Source organism: Aythya marila (genome assembly GCF_965140915.1).
Source record: "Aythya marila genome assembly, chromosome: 3".
Classification (NCBI taxonomy): domain Eukaryota; kingdom Metazoa; phylum Chordata; class Aves; order Anseriformes; family Anatidae; genus Aythya; species Aythya marila.
The window spans coordinates 4,531,919-4,546,095 of NC_139044.1; the positions used below are offsets into that span (position 1 = coordinate 4,531,919).

Below are 14,177 nucleotides of genomic sequence, written 5' to 3' on the forward strand. Positions count from 1 at the left end.
TCCTGATCTTCATAAAACATTAACATCAAGCTGCCATATGGCAATTAGCTGCCTCCTGAAATCAATAAAAAAAAATCAACAATTTAGGAATAGCTATATAATAAAATAGTTCAATAATTATCCTCTTATAATAGTGTAGCAAAGTGTGTCTAATATAAATGCAGTCCAGATGAGCTCCATCTTCAAAGCTGAGAGTACAATAACGTTCCTCTCCAAGCCTCATCAGTACTGATTGCACCACTGCAAGACCTCGACCTGCCTAGCAGGGGAGCAAGCAGGTGATATGACAGTCTGCGGACACCCAAACCCAACGACCACGTGAGCAGGAAAGGTCTCAGTGCCTGATTATGACGAGCCCAGGTTAGCGCAGCAGAACGGATCCTGCTGGGTGAAAATGGCCAGTGCTCTCAGGAGAGCTTACCTCAGCTGAAGATCTTCCCGCGTCATTTTTACATGCTGCTGACCACAGAAGTCCAACTGAATTTTGCGCAAAAATTATCAAGCCACTCGACAAAGCTGTTACTGATTCTCAAAAGGACAAGGAGAGATGCTGATCACATTTGTGTTTAGAGAGATGCTTATCTGAAATGCACAAAGGGTGACATTATCTATCACAATCTCTGCCTATATAGGTTATATTAAGTGCCTAGAAGCAACAAGTTTAGGGGAAACGGGCTATAGAGTAACAAAGGCAGTTTTGCGTTCTAGATCTTCTGCTTTTTCTCCTCTTAAGAGGAAAAAAAAAAAGCTCACTGCTTCTTGTAGAGCACTGTAACACTAATAAGTACTAACGAACTAAAATAATTTCTAGAGTATTTTGGTAACGGCATACTTTTGGTGTTTAGGATTATTTAGCAGTCATTACCAGACTTAGAAGATACCAGAAAGGCCACATTTCTCAGGAGGGCTGTCTGATCACCAACACTATTTAGCAGAGTCCAGGAACCCAACTGAGGTGTAAGATGATTTTCTACTACCTATGTAGGAAAGCCTCTGTTTTGTTTCCTTTCTTTAAAAATCCTACTCAAACTTCAGTGCAGCACTCTCACATCTCCAATCTAGAGAGTTTAAGGGTTAGGAATTTAAAAAGATATACTTTGAAACCAATTCTGCAGAAATTTGTTGACTTGCCGAGCTTGATGCATGCATATTTCCTCCTCAAAATCAGGAACTGCCGATTCTGTGACTAACACTACCCGGGCATAGCAATGCTTAGAGGAGTGGATCTTCCTATGTTTACAATTACCCGTTGGCCTCACGGTGTGTTTTATGAAGGATGCAATTCTCTGTCAAGCAACAGGAAGTTTGCCTTTACCAGGAACGCAGCATCACGTCATGAGCCAGCTCCTGCTCATGCATAGACAAGCGCTGCAGCCAATTTTTTTAAACCAAGATTACCATCAACGTGTTCTCATGCCTCAGAGGAGATGTAAAGCAGTCGCCACTCTGGAAAAAGCCTCCCTCAGTCTAGTTGCACTCCCTGGACTAGGAGCTACGAAACTTAAGCCTGGCAAGCTTGGAGCTCAGGATCTGGTTAGACATGCCATGGGGTCCTCACTGATTTCAGCAGGCTTGGGATCGAGCCTTTTCTTCTCATAGAAATGGTGCAATCCCTAATTTTTCAGCACTTTACATCCAGCTTTTGAAAAAAGGGGTTATAGAGTATGATAGCGCCGCTGTGACTTGACTGGCACAACCATGTAAATAACTGGCAAATAACCAATAAATTCTTGCAGCACCTTCGCTGTGGCACATCCTGCGACCTTGCCAAAGCGACAGCCGTCATCTCACCCATCACCACTAACACTGGCGTGCCCTTCCTAACAAGCAAAAGGCAAACCAAAGCTCTGCACCAAGAGACTCCCGCCCTAAAAACAACACAATAGCCAACAAAACAGCACCGGTCTCTTAAAAACACAAATGAGAGGAGGCTGACCACCCAGCAAACTTGCAGGCTACTACGTAGTATCAGCGTGACCAATAACACAAGAACAGAGCCAAACTGCCCAGCAGCAGATTGCTCTCTACTAGTTACTAAAAATACTGCTGCTACAAAGAATGCATTAAGTTTTTATCTCACCACAGAAGATTACATCTTGCCCAATATATTTCTGAGCTCACGAGACAAAAATGGAAGCAGCCAACAAGAAGTTAGGGTTAGTTTTTCTGTCCTCTCTGCCTATAGTGCTTTCCGATGATTAGCAGCAGAGGAAGCGAACTTTTCTGTAAGAGCACCTGTAAGACATCACCAAGTTGCCCTTCTCAGCAACAAGCCTGCCTACTAGTGCCTTTTCCGTAACCCAGAAGATTCTGGCAACCAGGAGGAGTTTGGGGAGGGTCATGACAAAGAGGAGGAGGTTTCTGTTAATAGAAGGTTATCCTAGTGGTAAGCCAGAATCAGGTTTCCAGTTGACTTAGAGAGGTCTCTAATGGAACACCCGTGCACGTGGCATCAGAACGTGCTGCCTCGGTTCACCAAATCCAGAAATTGATCCACTCATCAGGACACGAAGCAACACAAGAGGGCTCTGAGGTCTCCAGAGGTGTCAGCACAGAGTCACTCCACGTTCACTACACACGGCAGACAGCTCCCGAGATAGGCAAGGACTTACCACTGGTAGTCTAACACAATTTCATTCTGCTCCTGGCTTTGGTGCACTTTGCAGCGGATCACCAAGAAGCCACTTTAACCTACTTCCCTGCCATACTATTTCAGCGTAACTTTCGTGCAACAAGCAACCCAACCTCTGCACGCTCATCCCATGTTCCTCAACCAGTGAGCTGACTGCCGTACCAGTCCTTTAACATGCAACAGGCACAACGAGTAGTAGCTTCGATGCTGAGCTCACCAACTGCAAATCACGCTTCTGCCCCTTGCACAAAGAATTTAAAATGTAAAAAGATGTAAGCACGAGTTATCCTGGTGACGGCTGGACAAGCGAACCACGTTTTCTTACAGACTGGACTTTTCAAAAAGACATAGCAGAGTTCTGTGATTTATTATCTGAAATAGATTTAAACATTTTTTGGAAAAAAATAAAAAAATAAAATAAAAAAAAGCTTTCAAACACAAAACCCTGGAAAGGAAGACAAGCTAATCTGCAAAACAGCAAAACCGTCAGCTGAGGTTAGATAGGAGGCTGCATGACAACAACCTGCTGTATGAAGGGCAAAAATTGAAGATTAATTTCACTATTACACTCCACAGAAGTGAGCTCTCATCTGAGGTGAGGAAGTATGCAACGCTTTTTCAACTGTTAAAGACAAGGGCCAGTACAAATACGATAATCATTCCTCTTTAGCATACATAATCACAGAAAAAAAGATGACATTTTCGTTTTTATTATTTTATATTTGGCCAGGACTTTTGAAGGAAGGACTTTTAAAGGAAACATCAAACATTCACTTTTCTGTAGGTCTAGAAAGGACTCAGTCTTCCCCCACCCCCACCTCCCCTAGGACTTCTATTGGCCCTTCTTATATTCACTCTGCAAATTAGTTGGGAATAGCAGTATTTATACTAGATCAGCAACGTCTGGTTCTTATCCAAATGTTCCACCTAAAGAGGATGCCAGTTCTCATGGATTGGACAGCCCACCCTGCAGCATTCCTGAGAATTGTACTATATAATAATCTTGAAAGTCAGCAGAGTGGATTATCCACTTTTTTCTGGACTTGAACTCGTGACCTTAACAGTAGCACAGCAGAAAGCAAATGTGCTATGCACTTTGCCATAGTAACCTTCCATGTATTCTTTTCAACTTAAATACACACAATTGAAACAGCTACAATTTTGGAAAATTATGTACAAACCCTATATTTTTTTCTTTTTGATTACATATAAATACAAATTAGCTATTCTTCTAAAAAGTGGTTATAATAGTAAATAAATACAAAATAAGAATCTGACCATTATACTTCATGTGCTGGGGTTAAACCCATATAAAATGTACAACTAAAATACATTTAAAATCTTTAAAGGAATATTTCTCTGATTAAAATATTTGTTTTCCCAACTTTTTCGTAGACATAAATATATTTTCAAAATAGTTGTGTTTTTTTTTTTTCTTTCCATTTCATTACATAAATAAAGTCTTCATTGGGAAATATTAAAGTGTCAGCTTTTTTTTTTTTTTTTTTCTTTTTGTGTTTGTCTAATATATTTGCTGTGTTAGCGGCACCCACAACCCTCCACAACCATATCTTGATAGTTCTTTAATACAACTTTTTCGTTCTCATCAAGGTAGAGCATTGAAATAGCACTCAGTTCTGTCGGCACACAGCAAGCCTTGGGGATTTTGGAATTCACTGAATTGACCAAAGTCTGAACAATGGCATGGTTTGTTGAGTTTAGATGGTCTGCCAGTGGAAAAGGACATTCCCCGTGGCAGTAAAAGGCACTATACCCCGGCGGGGCAACAATCCAGTCATTCCACCCCACATCATTGAAGTCCACATATAACGGATGCCTTTTGCAACTGTATTTGTGGCGTTTACGCTGTTTGTGTTTCACTTGACGCTTTTCTCTTTTATGAAGCGGGTGTCCCTTGCCATCATGCCCAAACGTTACTAATAATGGCCTGAGCTGAGACCAGCTATCTTCATCCTGATGTAAAGACCTGCTAATCCTAACGTGCCTCTTGGAGGCACTGTTCTCTTTGTCCAAGTGAACCACCTCTACCACAAACCCATGATTAGGTTGTCCATGTGCAATCCACCTCAAAACAGCTGGCGTTACATCAAAACTTTCCCATTTACTTGCATTATGATGCACCAACCTGGTGTCCAAAAGTCTTGTGACAGGGTCCTTAGAGGTGGCTGTGGCTGGCTTTATAATTTCATAAATATTAATACGGTGATGGTAGCTGCTGTTGTTCTCAAAGGCTCCGTGCACCTGTTTCCGAAAAATCTGGAGTTCAGCTGAGGTGATAGACTCCTCATTAGGGATGGAAGTTAAATTAAAGAAGAAACGCCGTGCTGTTTTCCCACTCGTTTCTGGCAGTTCTTCCAAAACTTCTAATTTGATTAAACAGGGAGGGGGGGAAAAGAGAGAGAAAAAAAAAAATCAGGAACTGAGACAAGCAACCAAACCCCTCAGTTAGTCTGCTGCTGGCAACTTTCAGATGACAGTTCGCACACGTGACATACAAGGTCTGAAAGACTCGCAGGCAGAACATACCCTCTCCCTTGTCTTTCTGTTTATTTATGCAAGCACGTATAGCATGAAGTTAAGAACGCTTCATTCATTGTTATGCGCTTTGATTGAACGCTGGTGCCCTTTGCATTCCAGGTAGTTATAATGAGTGGCAAGGAACATGAAGCATTACGCTGGAATTCAAGGACATCAGTGAGAAAACTCAAGCACTGTAGTTAGCGGAGGCCTGATGAGAATCATTAAAACTGATTGAGGATTTAGGGTAATTATCTCATTTTGGCATTTTTCGAGAATACAGCTCTAACGTCAATCCCTTAAACTCCATTCTCAACACTGGAACTCCCCAATTTAGGTAACTTATTTAATCTCGATGTAGGGATTTGTGTGTCTTAATTAGAGACAGCGAACTCAACATCTGTAAAGGCGCTTCTCGAAGCACACCCTAGTGTTTGCTCGAAAGGACTGTAAAGAATGGCAGGAGGGTTCAACTGCTGAAGGGGATGGACGGTGAAGGGATGACGAAACAACAGGTTTTCCAAAACAAAACAAAACCCTAAACCCCATGCCATTCTCCCCTTTCAGCCAACACACTCTTGAATGGGACTTCAGGGGGAGTACAATGTATCTAGCGCTGCTATGAGCTATGTTGTTGCTAAAGGCACTGAAATGATGGCAAGTGCTTGCCCAGGGAAATCCCTCTAAAATCAGGACTTTTAATTCTGGTGCTAAGCATCCCAGAGAAAGACTCACTTTCTGAATGGCTGCAGGAACTGGTGCAAGCAGCTCTTAGTCCCATAACCATTCCCTGCTGGTTCCAGCAGGACTTCCAGCACAAGGTAAGGCTCGGCTTTATGGCATTTCAGGACCAGACCAGTATTTATGAATAAGGCAGAAGCTTTGAGTGGTCACAAAACAAACTCCTGCTTTAGTAAGTCATGAACTGTGAGGGAGAACTCAATGAAAAATTGGAGTCACACTGATTTTTTCTACATTTTGTGAAAATTGGAGAATAGCTTTTATGTCAAAAAGAGTCTGTCACAACACTGCTACTTCAAACGTTTTTGCATCTGCCTCCAAACCGTAAAGGTTGCCCTCGCAGCTCCTCTCTCGCTTAGTGCCATGCCTGCTGTGCTCAGGTTTAAAAGGAACGAGCCACGCGCTGGCTTTTCCCCCTTCACTGCTGAGTGTTTACTTTCCACGTAGGGAAGCAGGCTACAGCGAGAGGTTACGTTTCACCATTCACCTCCTTTCCCACCATGGTGCTTTCCACTAACCACCACCTCCACTTCTCCGAGGCCACCTCCTTTACCCATCGGACCCCTTACATCCTAGCAAACTTTTTTTTTTTTTTTTTTCGCCCCGGTTTCGCGCTGGGGAGCGTGGGGAAATCACATTTTCATGACTTTTCCAGCGAGCCCGCTGCGTGCCAGCACCGGAGACTAACAGCCAGGAAAGATTACAACCTGGGGAAACGTTTCCCAACGAGCACGCGAGCGACGCGCGCCACTGGCTCCGTGGGCCTGGGCGAGGAGCTGCTCGACGGGAGCTGCTCTGGGGGAAAGGCGCCCACCAGAGCTGGGGCAGGGGGCCCCGAGGTGCTGCCAGGGCCGGGTGCCCGGCTCGGGGGGCTGGCCGGGCACCCGCTGCTTTTAGGGCCGAGGGGCCTCCGGCAGCGGGCGGCCGTGGGCTGGGTGGCGTGGGGCCGGGGCTCGACGGCTCCTCGCAGGGATCGGCCGAGGGTTTCGCTCGCCTCCCACGGGGATTAGGCGGGGATTAGCAAACTCGGGCAGGCTTCGTATTGGAAGCGAGAGCTGCGGGAGCCGCCGCGCCGGGGCTGCCGGCACCCAGGCGGGACGCAAAGCGCCGGGACCCCCCCGACGGGGCTCCGCGGGGCCCCCCCGGCCCTCCCCGCCCCCGGACACCCCCCGGCCGCCCCTACCTTCGTGGTGGAAGCTGCGCACGGTGTTGGCGCGGCTGGCAGCCCTCTCCAGCGGGTAGCCCAGCGCCGGCGCTTGCCCCAGCCGCTGGCCAGCGTGCAGGCGGTAGAGGTCCAGCATGTAGGGCGGGATGACGACGTCCTTGCCGGGGCTGGGCCGCCGCTTCAGCCCGAACATGTGGAGCAGGCGCAGCTCGAACTCGCCCAGGAGCTCCTCGGGGCGCTGCGCGGCCGGGGCGGCGCGGCCGGGCTCGCCGAGACGCCGCCGGCCCCCGGGAGGCATGAGGCCGGCCGCGCCGCCCAGCAGCACCCGGCACAGCAGCAGCGCCAGGAGGGAGCGGGTCGCGGCACCCATCGTGGACCTGCGCGGGGGAGGAGGAGGAGGAGGCGATGGGAGGCAGTCAGCGCGGGCAGGGGGGGGAAGGAGGGGTGGGAAAATGGGGGGGGGGGGGGGGGCACGGCCCGCAAGGGGGTCCCACCCCGGCTGGGGGAGCCCCGTCGGGGCGGGAGGGTCCCGGGTCCCCCGCGGCGGGGGCCAGAAGGGGCCAGGAGGGGCCGGGGCGCCCCGCAGCACGCACGGGGGCAGGGGGCCGGGGCCGGGGCGGCCGCTGTCAGCCCGGCCGGGGGCACCGAGGGGCCGGGCCGCTGCCCTCGGGGCGGCACAGGTGGGAGCCCTGCACGGAGCCAGCTCCCCGCCGCGCTGCCGGCTCGGCACGGCTCGGCTCGGCTCGGCTCCGGGACCGGCTCCGCACCCCCCCCCCCGGGCCGGAGAGAAAGGCAGGGTTATTTTTCTCTCGGCGGAGCGCGAGGAGGGGAAGGAGGAGAATACAAATCCTGCTAGGTCCTCAGCCAAAGCCGCAGGACGTCCTTCTCCCCCGTGAGACTCGGCGCCGGGTTACTGCTCCCGGCACGGGGAGCGTTAGCGGCCCGGCCCCCCTCTCTCTTGCAGAGCGCCGGCACCTCCGCCGTGGCCCTCGGAGTCATCCTGCGGGAAGGCTGGCAGCGGCTCGGCGACCGCCAGAGCTATACCTGTGTGCAGCAGCAGGGGTTGTGTCTGCAGGAGGGTTTTCTGCTCTCGGGGTGTTTTTCCCGCATCACTTGGTGTTACTCCGAACTTCGCTGCTGCTCCTCTACAGCTGCCGAGCAGAAACCAGAAGTTCCCTGAAGTGCAGTCCGCCCCAGAAACATACTTTTAGCAGCCGGTTTGGGAGGCAGGAGGCAAGTCCCGGCCAGGGAAGGGCTTCTCCCTTTTAAAAGCAGCGATCGAAAAGTTGGTGCTTCTTCTTCTTCCTCCTCCTCCTCCTCGCGTGTGTGTGCGTGTGCCTGCCCGTGAATGGGTGCCTATGTGTCTACGGAGTTCAAAGGCTCCTTGTGAGAAATGTCCTCTGCATCACCCGCCCCGCACAGATGGACATTTACCGGCACTCCCGCAGCACCATTGAGCCGAAGCTTCACTTTTCTCCGCTCCCTTAAAAAAGAAAGAAGGGGGGGGGGGGGGGGGGGGGGGTGGAGGGAAGGGGGAGGGAAGATGAGGGAAGGGAAGGGAAGGAAAAAAAAAAAAAAAAAAAAAAAAAAGGGTGGGGAGAGCAGCCCGCAGCGGCTGCGCTAGGGGACAGCGGCGGGTGCGCGGCCGCCTCCCGCCCCGCGCCGCACCATGGACGGGGCCGGCCGGGGCCGCGGGGCTTTTTGTGGCGGCGGTGTCACGACCCCGGCGGCTCGGGGCCGGCGCCAATCACAGGCGCCCTGTGGGAGCGGGCTGCGGCCCCGCACGGCTTTTAAGGGAGGCGCCGCCTCCCGGCCTCGCTCCTGCCCTCCCCGCCTCCGCCCGCTTCCCTCCCGAGCCCGCCTGAGCCGTGCCGAGCCCGGCCCGGGTCGCGGGACGGGGACGGGGCTGGGGCTGGGGCTGGGGCAGGTCCCGGTCCCGTTAGGACGCGGCCCGGCCCCGCCGTGCGCCCCCGGCCCCGGGGCGAGCCCGGGCTCCGCCGCCCAGGGGCCGGGTGCGGGGCGCGCAGGGCAGCGGCAGCGCCCCCGGCCCCGTCCCCGCAGCGCCCCTCACAGCCGCATCCCGCGGCAGCCCCGGCCCCGGGGCCGGCTCCCCACTTGGCCGTGCCCGGGGCTGTCCCCGCTCTCCTCCCCCGGAGAGAGGCGTCGAGGCCGGCCGTGGAGCCGGGCTCCGCTCCGCTCCGCTCCTCCCGGCTGCGGGTCCGGCCCCTGGCTGCCCGCGTGTTTTTTGGCTGTGGCTGCCCTCCAGTGGCGGAAAGGAGGCGGCTCCTCCGCCGCTCGCCTCCCCTCCGCCCCGCGGCACCTGCCCCCGAGCCCCCCGGCTGGCAGCCCCCCAAGCCCCGCTGCCTGCTCCCCCTGTGGCTGCCCACCCGCACCCTTTGCTGTGTGCGGGGCCCGAGGCGATGCCCTGCAATGAGGGGAGGGGAGCGCTCCCGTGGGAGCAGCCTTCTCCCTCCATCTCAGGGCTTCTCCGCCGCTTTGAGGCAGGAGCCTTTGGGCTGGGGCCTCTTGGCCTTCCTCTCACCCTAGGCCGCCCTCAGCTCCACCAGCAGAAGCTCGCTGTGGGGACGCCGCGGTGCGATGTGACCCCAAGGGCTGCTGAGGCCGTCCCGTGCCCGCTGCTCCCCGGGGACGGCCGCGGCAGGAGCGGTGCCACGGGGAGCTGAAGGCCCTCCGCGCCCCCGCGGCCTGTCCGCTGCGTTCCAGGGCAGATAATGTTTAATTTTATGACTTCCTGCAAGTCTTTAGCATGAACTGAAGGTGCGTGCGGTGTGACTTCAGGGTATGCCAATTATGTAAATCAGCACTAAAATAACAATGGCAACGTAGTTTACACATCACTGACATTAAATGAGCACTTCAACTTCTAATTGCCATTCCAGTTCAATCTGCAGTGGGTCATGCCAGGAAATAGTCATTTCTTGCCTCAACACTTACTGCCCGTGCCTGGAGCACAGGCTGTGCTGTGTGCCCGGCGAGGCTTTATCTCGGGGAGCTTTCTGTGTCAGGACGGTGAGCCCTGGGAGGGAGAAGTGTGCTTGTGGTTGCTCTGAAGGCCTGGACCTGCTATCGAGAGCTTCTTGTAGGTTTGCCCCTCTCTGCTTTTAAATACAAGTTGGCTCTCACTGTCATCTGTTGTCTTGGCCATGAGAGACGTTGCCCCTACTGGTTTTTCAGCCCCTGCACAAGAACCTCCTACATCTCGAGCGCCAACATGGCTGAGGCCACAAGTGAAGGAGGACCTTTGGCAGCCAACATCACACACAGGTGCATTCAGCATCGCTCTGTGCGGTGCAAACACACCGGGACGTGCCCACCCAGCCTTAGCTCCCCAAAGGAGCAGTGCAGCAGATGTAACGCCCTTGTCGCCTTCCCACCACGCGGTTGTGGGGAACCAGAGAGGACAAAACCAAAGCTAACCCAGCCGTAATTCCTGGTGCTGCAATTCTGCACAGGCTCCGCCAAACCGAGGAGGGAAGCGGTGCCTCAGCTCGAGTCAGCCCCAACGCGGCGTCATTTCATCCTGCAGACCGAGCCTGCTGAATTTCTGGTGGAGAAACCCGCGCTCACGCTGAAGAGATCCGGTACAGATGTGGGGTTTTTAGGAAACCTGACCATGCATATTTGTTAATCTCCTTTGTGAAACTTCATTTCCCTGCTCCTGAACTTTGTATAGTTGAGTGGACTGATTAATTTCTTCTTTCTTTCCTGTCTCTGCGCCCTACTTTTCCTTCTTTCTTGGTTTAGTGGTTTTTTGGTTTGGGGTTGGGTTTTTTTTTGAGCCAGTGAGTATTCAACGAGCGACACCTGCTTCTAAGGTTTCAGATCCAGGTGCTCCTTGCAGGCGTCCAAACACAGCTGATAGATCTCGACTTTAAGTATTGTTAGGTTTTCTTAGTGAAATGATGGAAAAGTACCCATACGAGGATAGGTTTTGCAACACCCTGAGTGCCCTTTATCAAGCCCTGAAGGACAAGAAGAAAGTGTTTTTTTCCCACAGCATTTTCTTCTCAAAAATATTATACCAAATGACATTTATATATTGCCACCAGGTAGTGTCTCTTTCCTGGCCTGGTTAAACTGTGCCCACCCATGGCACAAGAATTCGGAAATCTTGGGGGCAGGAGACTTCAGCTGGAGGACCTAGGTTAGAAATGCTCACCGGGGTTTCTGGCCGTTACTGTCAATCCTTGCCAAAAGAACCCCACAATTTCTGGTCTAGTTAGAGTTGTGGGTCCCTAGGAGCAAGCACGCTGCTCTACGCCTGTCAATAGCCAACAGTTTTACCGCTGACTTCAGCAGACCAGTTAGACCAATGCTGAGAACTTTTAAAATTCCCACTTTAGACTACTTTCCCCCAGGTATGATGAACTTTTGACATGATACGTTAATAGCAGAGAGCTTTTTAGTATATATTTTGTACGTTTTCGTGACTAAACCTGCCTCTTATGAAAAATCTGTGCTGAAGCATAGAAAATATACATGATACAGCATCAAATGCACTCCTGAAAATGAGTTAAGATGTGTTAGTGATGTTGAGGTTTTGGCTTCATAAAGGGTGGAGATTATCTGAAAGCTTTTCTGTTTCTGGACTCTGCTTCCTGCTGGCATCTGTGTGAATATGATGTGTGGTCATTCTTTAAAATACTACTTAATGCTGTTTTCTGAAGATGTATTTGACTTTCGGTGGTTTGTCTTTTAACATCCATCAGTTGTCTCTGCTGCACAGTCTGTCTCCTTTTCCCATTAAGGATGGATTCTCACTCAGAAAGGTTATTTTTAAAACAGTCATTTGTTTCTGAAGAGGGGAAAGGCAGTTTATTCAGAAATGTCTATTTCATTCTTATTCACCTTTGCTGAAATCTGGCAGCTCTTCAAAGCTGTTGCTGTGTTTCACAGTGAGTCTCAATTTCATTCATCAAATCTTGGCTCTCCTTCCGTCATAGCAGCAAGAAAATTGGGATTTATCAGGAAATACAACCCAGACCCAGTATTTTCTACACTTCCAGGACGTCTCCCTTGCTAATGAGCGATAACAGTTGTAACGCTGTTACATCCGCAAATGCAGGCTGCAGCAATCAGTTCACATGGCTGCACAACTGTCGTATCGTACGACAAATTCCTACCAGTTGTAACTCCTACCATTGCTGGGGAACAAGGAAAAAGGGAGAGGGAGACTAACACGATAACATTTTGATGTGTTTAGCATCAAGAGGTGAAAAAATGCTCAAGCACCTCTGAAAGCCTGGAGAACAACGAAGATGTCACCTGACAGATTTCTAGGCATCACATCATTTATATATTTCTAATTACATGCAGCATGAATAGTTAGAGACTGTCAGACTAGGAAGATGTGGTAGGCAGTGAACCGACCACAATTCGGGAGACCTCAGGTCTCTCCTCGGCACTACGTGTCCTTTTCCTTCCCTCCATGCCTCAGTTTTCCCACTTTGGAAGTGGGGATGGTGATGCTGACCCCCCACTTGCAGGTCGCTGCAAGACCTATTAGGAAAAGTGCTAAGACCTGGGCTTTGCTATTGTTTGGGGCTCAACAGTGGGTTAATGCCAGTAGTAATCTCAAATATCTGGAATCCCAGGGCTCAATCTCACCCTCAAGTCAGTGGCAAAATTCCTGTTGGTTTTGGTGGTACAGGCTCACACGTTTAAGTAGCAAAGCGCCCAGGATGCTGACTATTCCAGTCCGAAGACTCAGAGCAAAGAGAGATTTTTTTAATTATATAAGTCTTGGTAGGAAGAAAACGAGGTGAGGGCGTTCCCCCACATAAAAGAGAAACAGCTGTGTCATAGATGGTCCACTTCAGGAGCTTATAATTTCATCACTGCACAGATATTGACGTCAAGTAAAATGGAGGATAATATAAAGCTACGCATGTCGCCTTAAGAAGTGCATATTTCAGCAGTGAAACTGGATCATGTTTTGCAATTAAAATAAAATAAAGGCAAGCGTGACGTTCTGTTTAAGCAGATTGTCTGTATGAAGGCTTTATTGTAGCTGCAGATTTAGGGCATATGAAAAGGTTTTCTGTGCTCAGTTGCAGGATGAAAAACATTGCATCATCAGGCATTCTTGTTCTCTAACACTTCTTTGCCAGTGTGCCTTTGATAATGAATGGTTGCAATTTTATTTTCTGGTCTAAAGTCATGTTTTCTCAGGTCATTATCATTCCAATTTTTAAATATCCTCTTAGAACTAGACAGGACTACGGAAAGTAATAGTAAAGCTTTGTGCCTGCTCTGCGGCATGTGCTCGGCACAAGTGATCAGCTGCTGCACCTGCTTCACACTGGGAGCAAAGCTATTTGCTTTCAATTATGTCCCTTGTTCCCAGCTCTGCCCAGTTTTCAGAGAAGCTCTGATGGCAACAGGCCTCAGTTCTAGCAGCACCCTGTGACTTGTGTTTGGTTGGTTTGTGCGTTACAAACCCTACTGAAGGGGTTTCTTGGGAGAACAACATCCTTTCACCCTTCCCAGGCCCTCGTCTGCTCCGGTGCTGCACAGCTCCCTCTGCGGCGGTCCTGCGAGAATGCTCAAAACTGCAGGAACTGATTAGTGGCACATGTTGCATTGTGTTGTGTTCATCCCCGGAACATCTGCAGCCTGGACATCACAGTACTTCTCCTCCCCATTCTTCTCCAAGAGGAGGAAGAACTGCTACCCCATTTTACAGAAGGGGAAAAGCAGCAGAGAGCAGTGAAAGGCTGTTTTTTTTAAGAGGTATACAGAAGCCCGAAGACCTATATAGGTCACAACGAGATTTTCAAGGATGCATAATCAGGCTAGAGACACAAATTCCCAAAACTTCAGAAAGACGTCAGTAGCTGGCTCATGTCGACATTTTTGAAAATCCCAATCCCAAATCCATTATCCAATAGTTGCCCGAAAAATTCTTGCCATGCTTTGTCCACAGTTCTTCCGAAACCCGTAAATCCTAGCAGGAACAAAATCGCCTCATTCAGCTACGGAGCAAATCTCTGACGTCGCAGGAGACTATCTGTGCTGGGGAGAGAGGGGTTTTTACAACCTCGGCCAGGACAACAGATGTATTGGTCACCATTTTGACAC

General features: G+C 50.4%; 1 protein-coding gene across 7 annotated transcripts in view; it reads right to left on the reverse strand.

Moving 5' to 3' along the window:
* The window catches only part of BMP2 (bone morphogenetic protein 2), a 103,259-nt gene that overhangs the window by 69,996 nt on the left and 19,086 nt on the right, over positions 1-14,177 (reverse strand). For 2 of the 7 annotated variants that reach the window (XM_082755759.1, XM_082755760.1), the window contains exons 4-6: positions 8,121-8,559; positions 7,095-7,453; positions 4,779-5,016 (exon numbers count right to left, since the gene is read on the reverse strand). In XM_082755759.1, coding sequence (XP_082611885.1) covers positions 4,779-5,016; positions 7,095-7,446 — 590 coding nt within the window. In that variant the 5' untranslated portion in view covers positions 7,447-7,453; positions 8,121-8,559. Of the gene's footprint in view, positions 1-7; positions 583-3,053; positions 5,017-7,094; positions 7,454-8,120; positions 8,592-14,177 lie in introns of those variants that run through there. The other 5 variants (XM_082755757.1, XM_082755756.1, XR_014317100.1 and 2 more) reach the window with 4 other exon arrangements.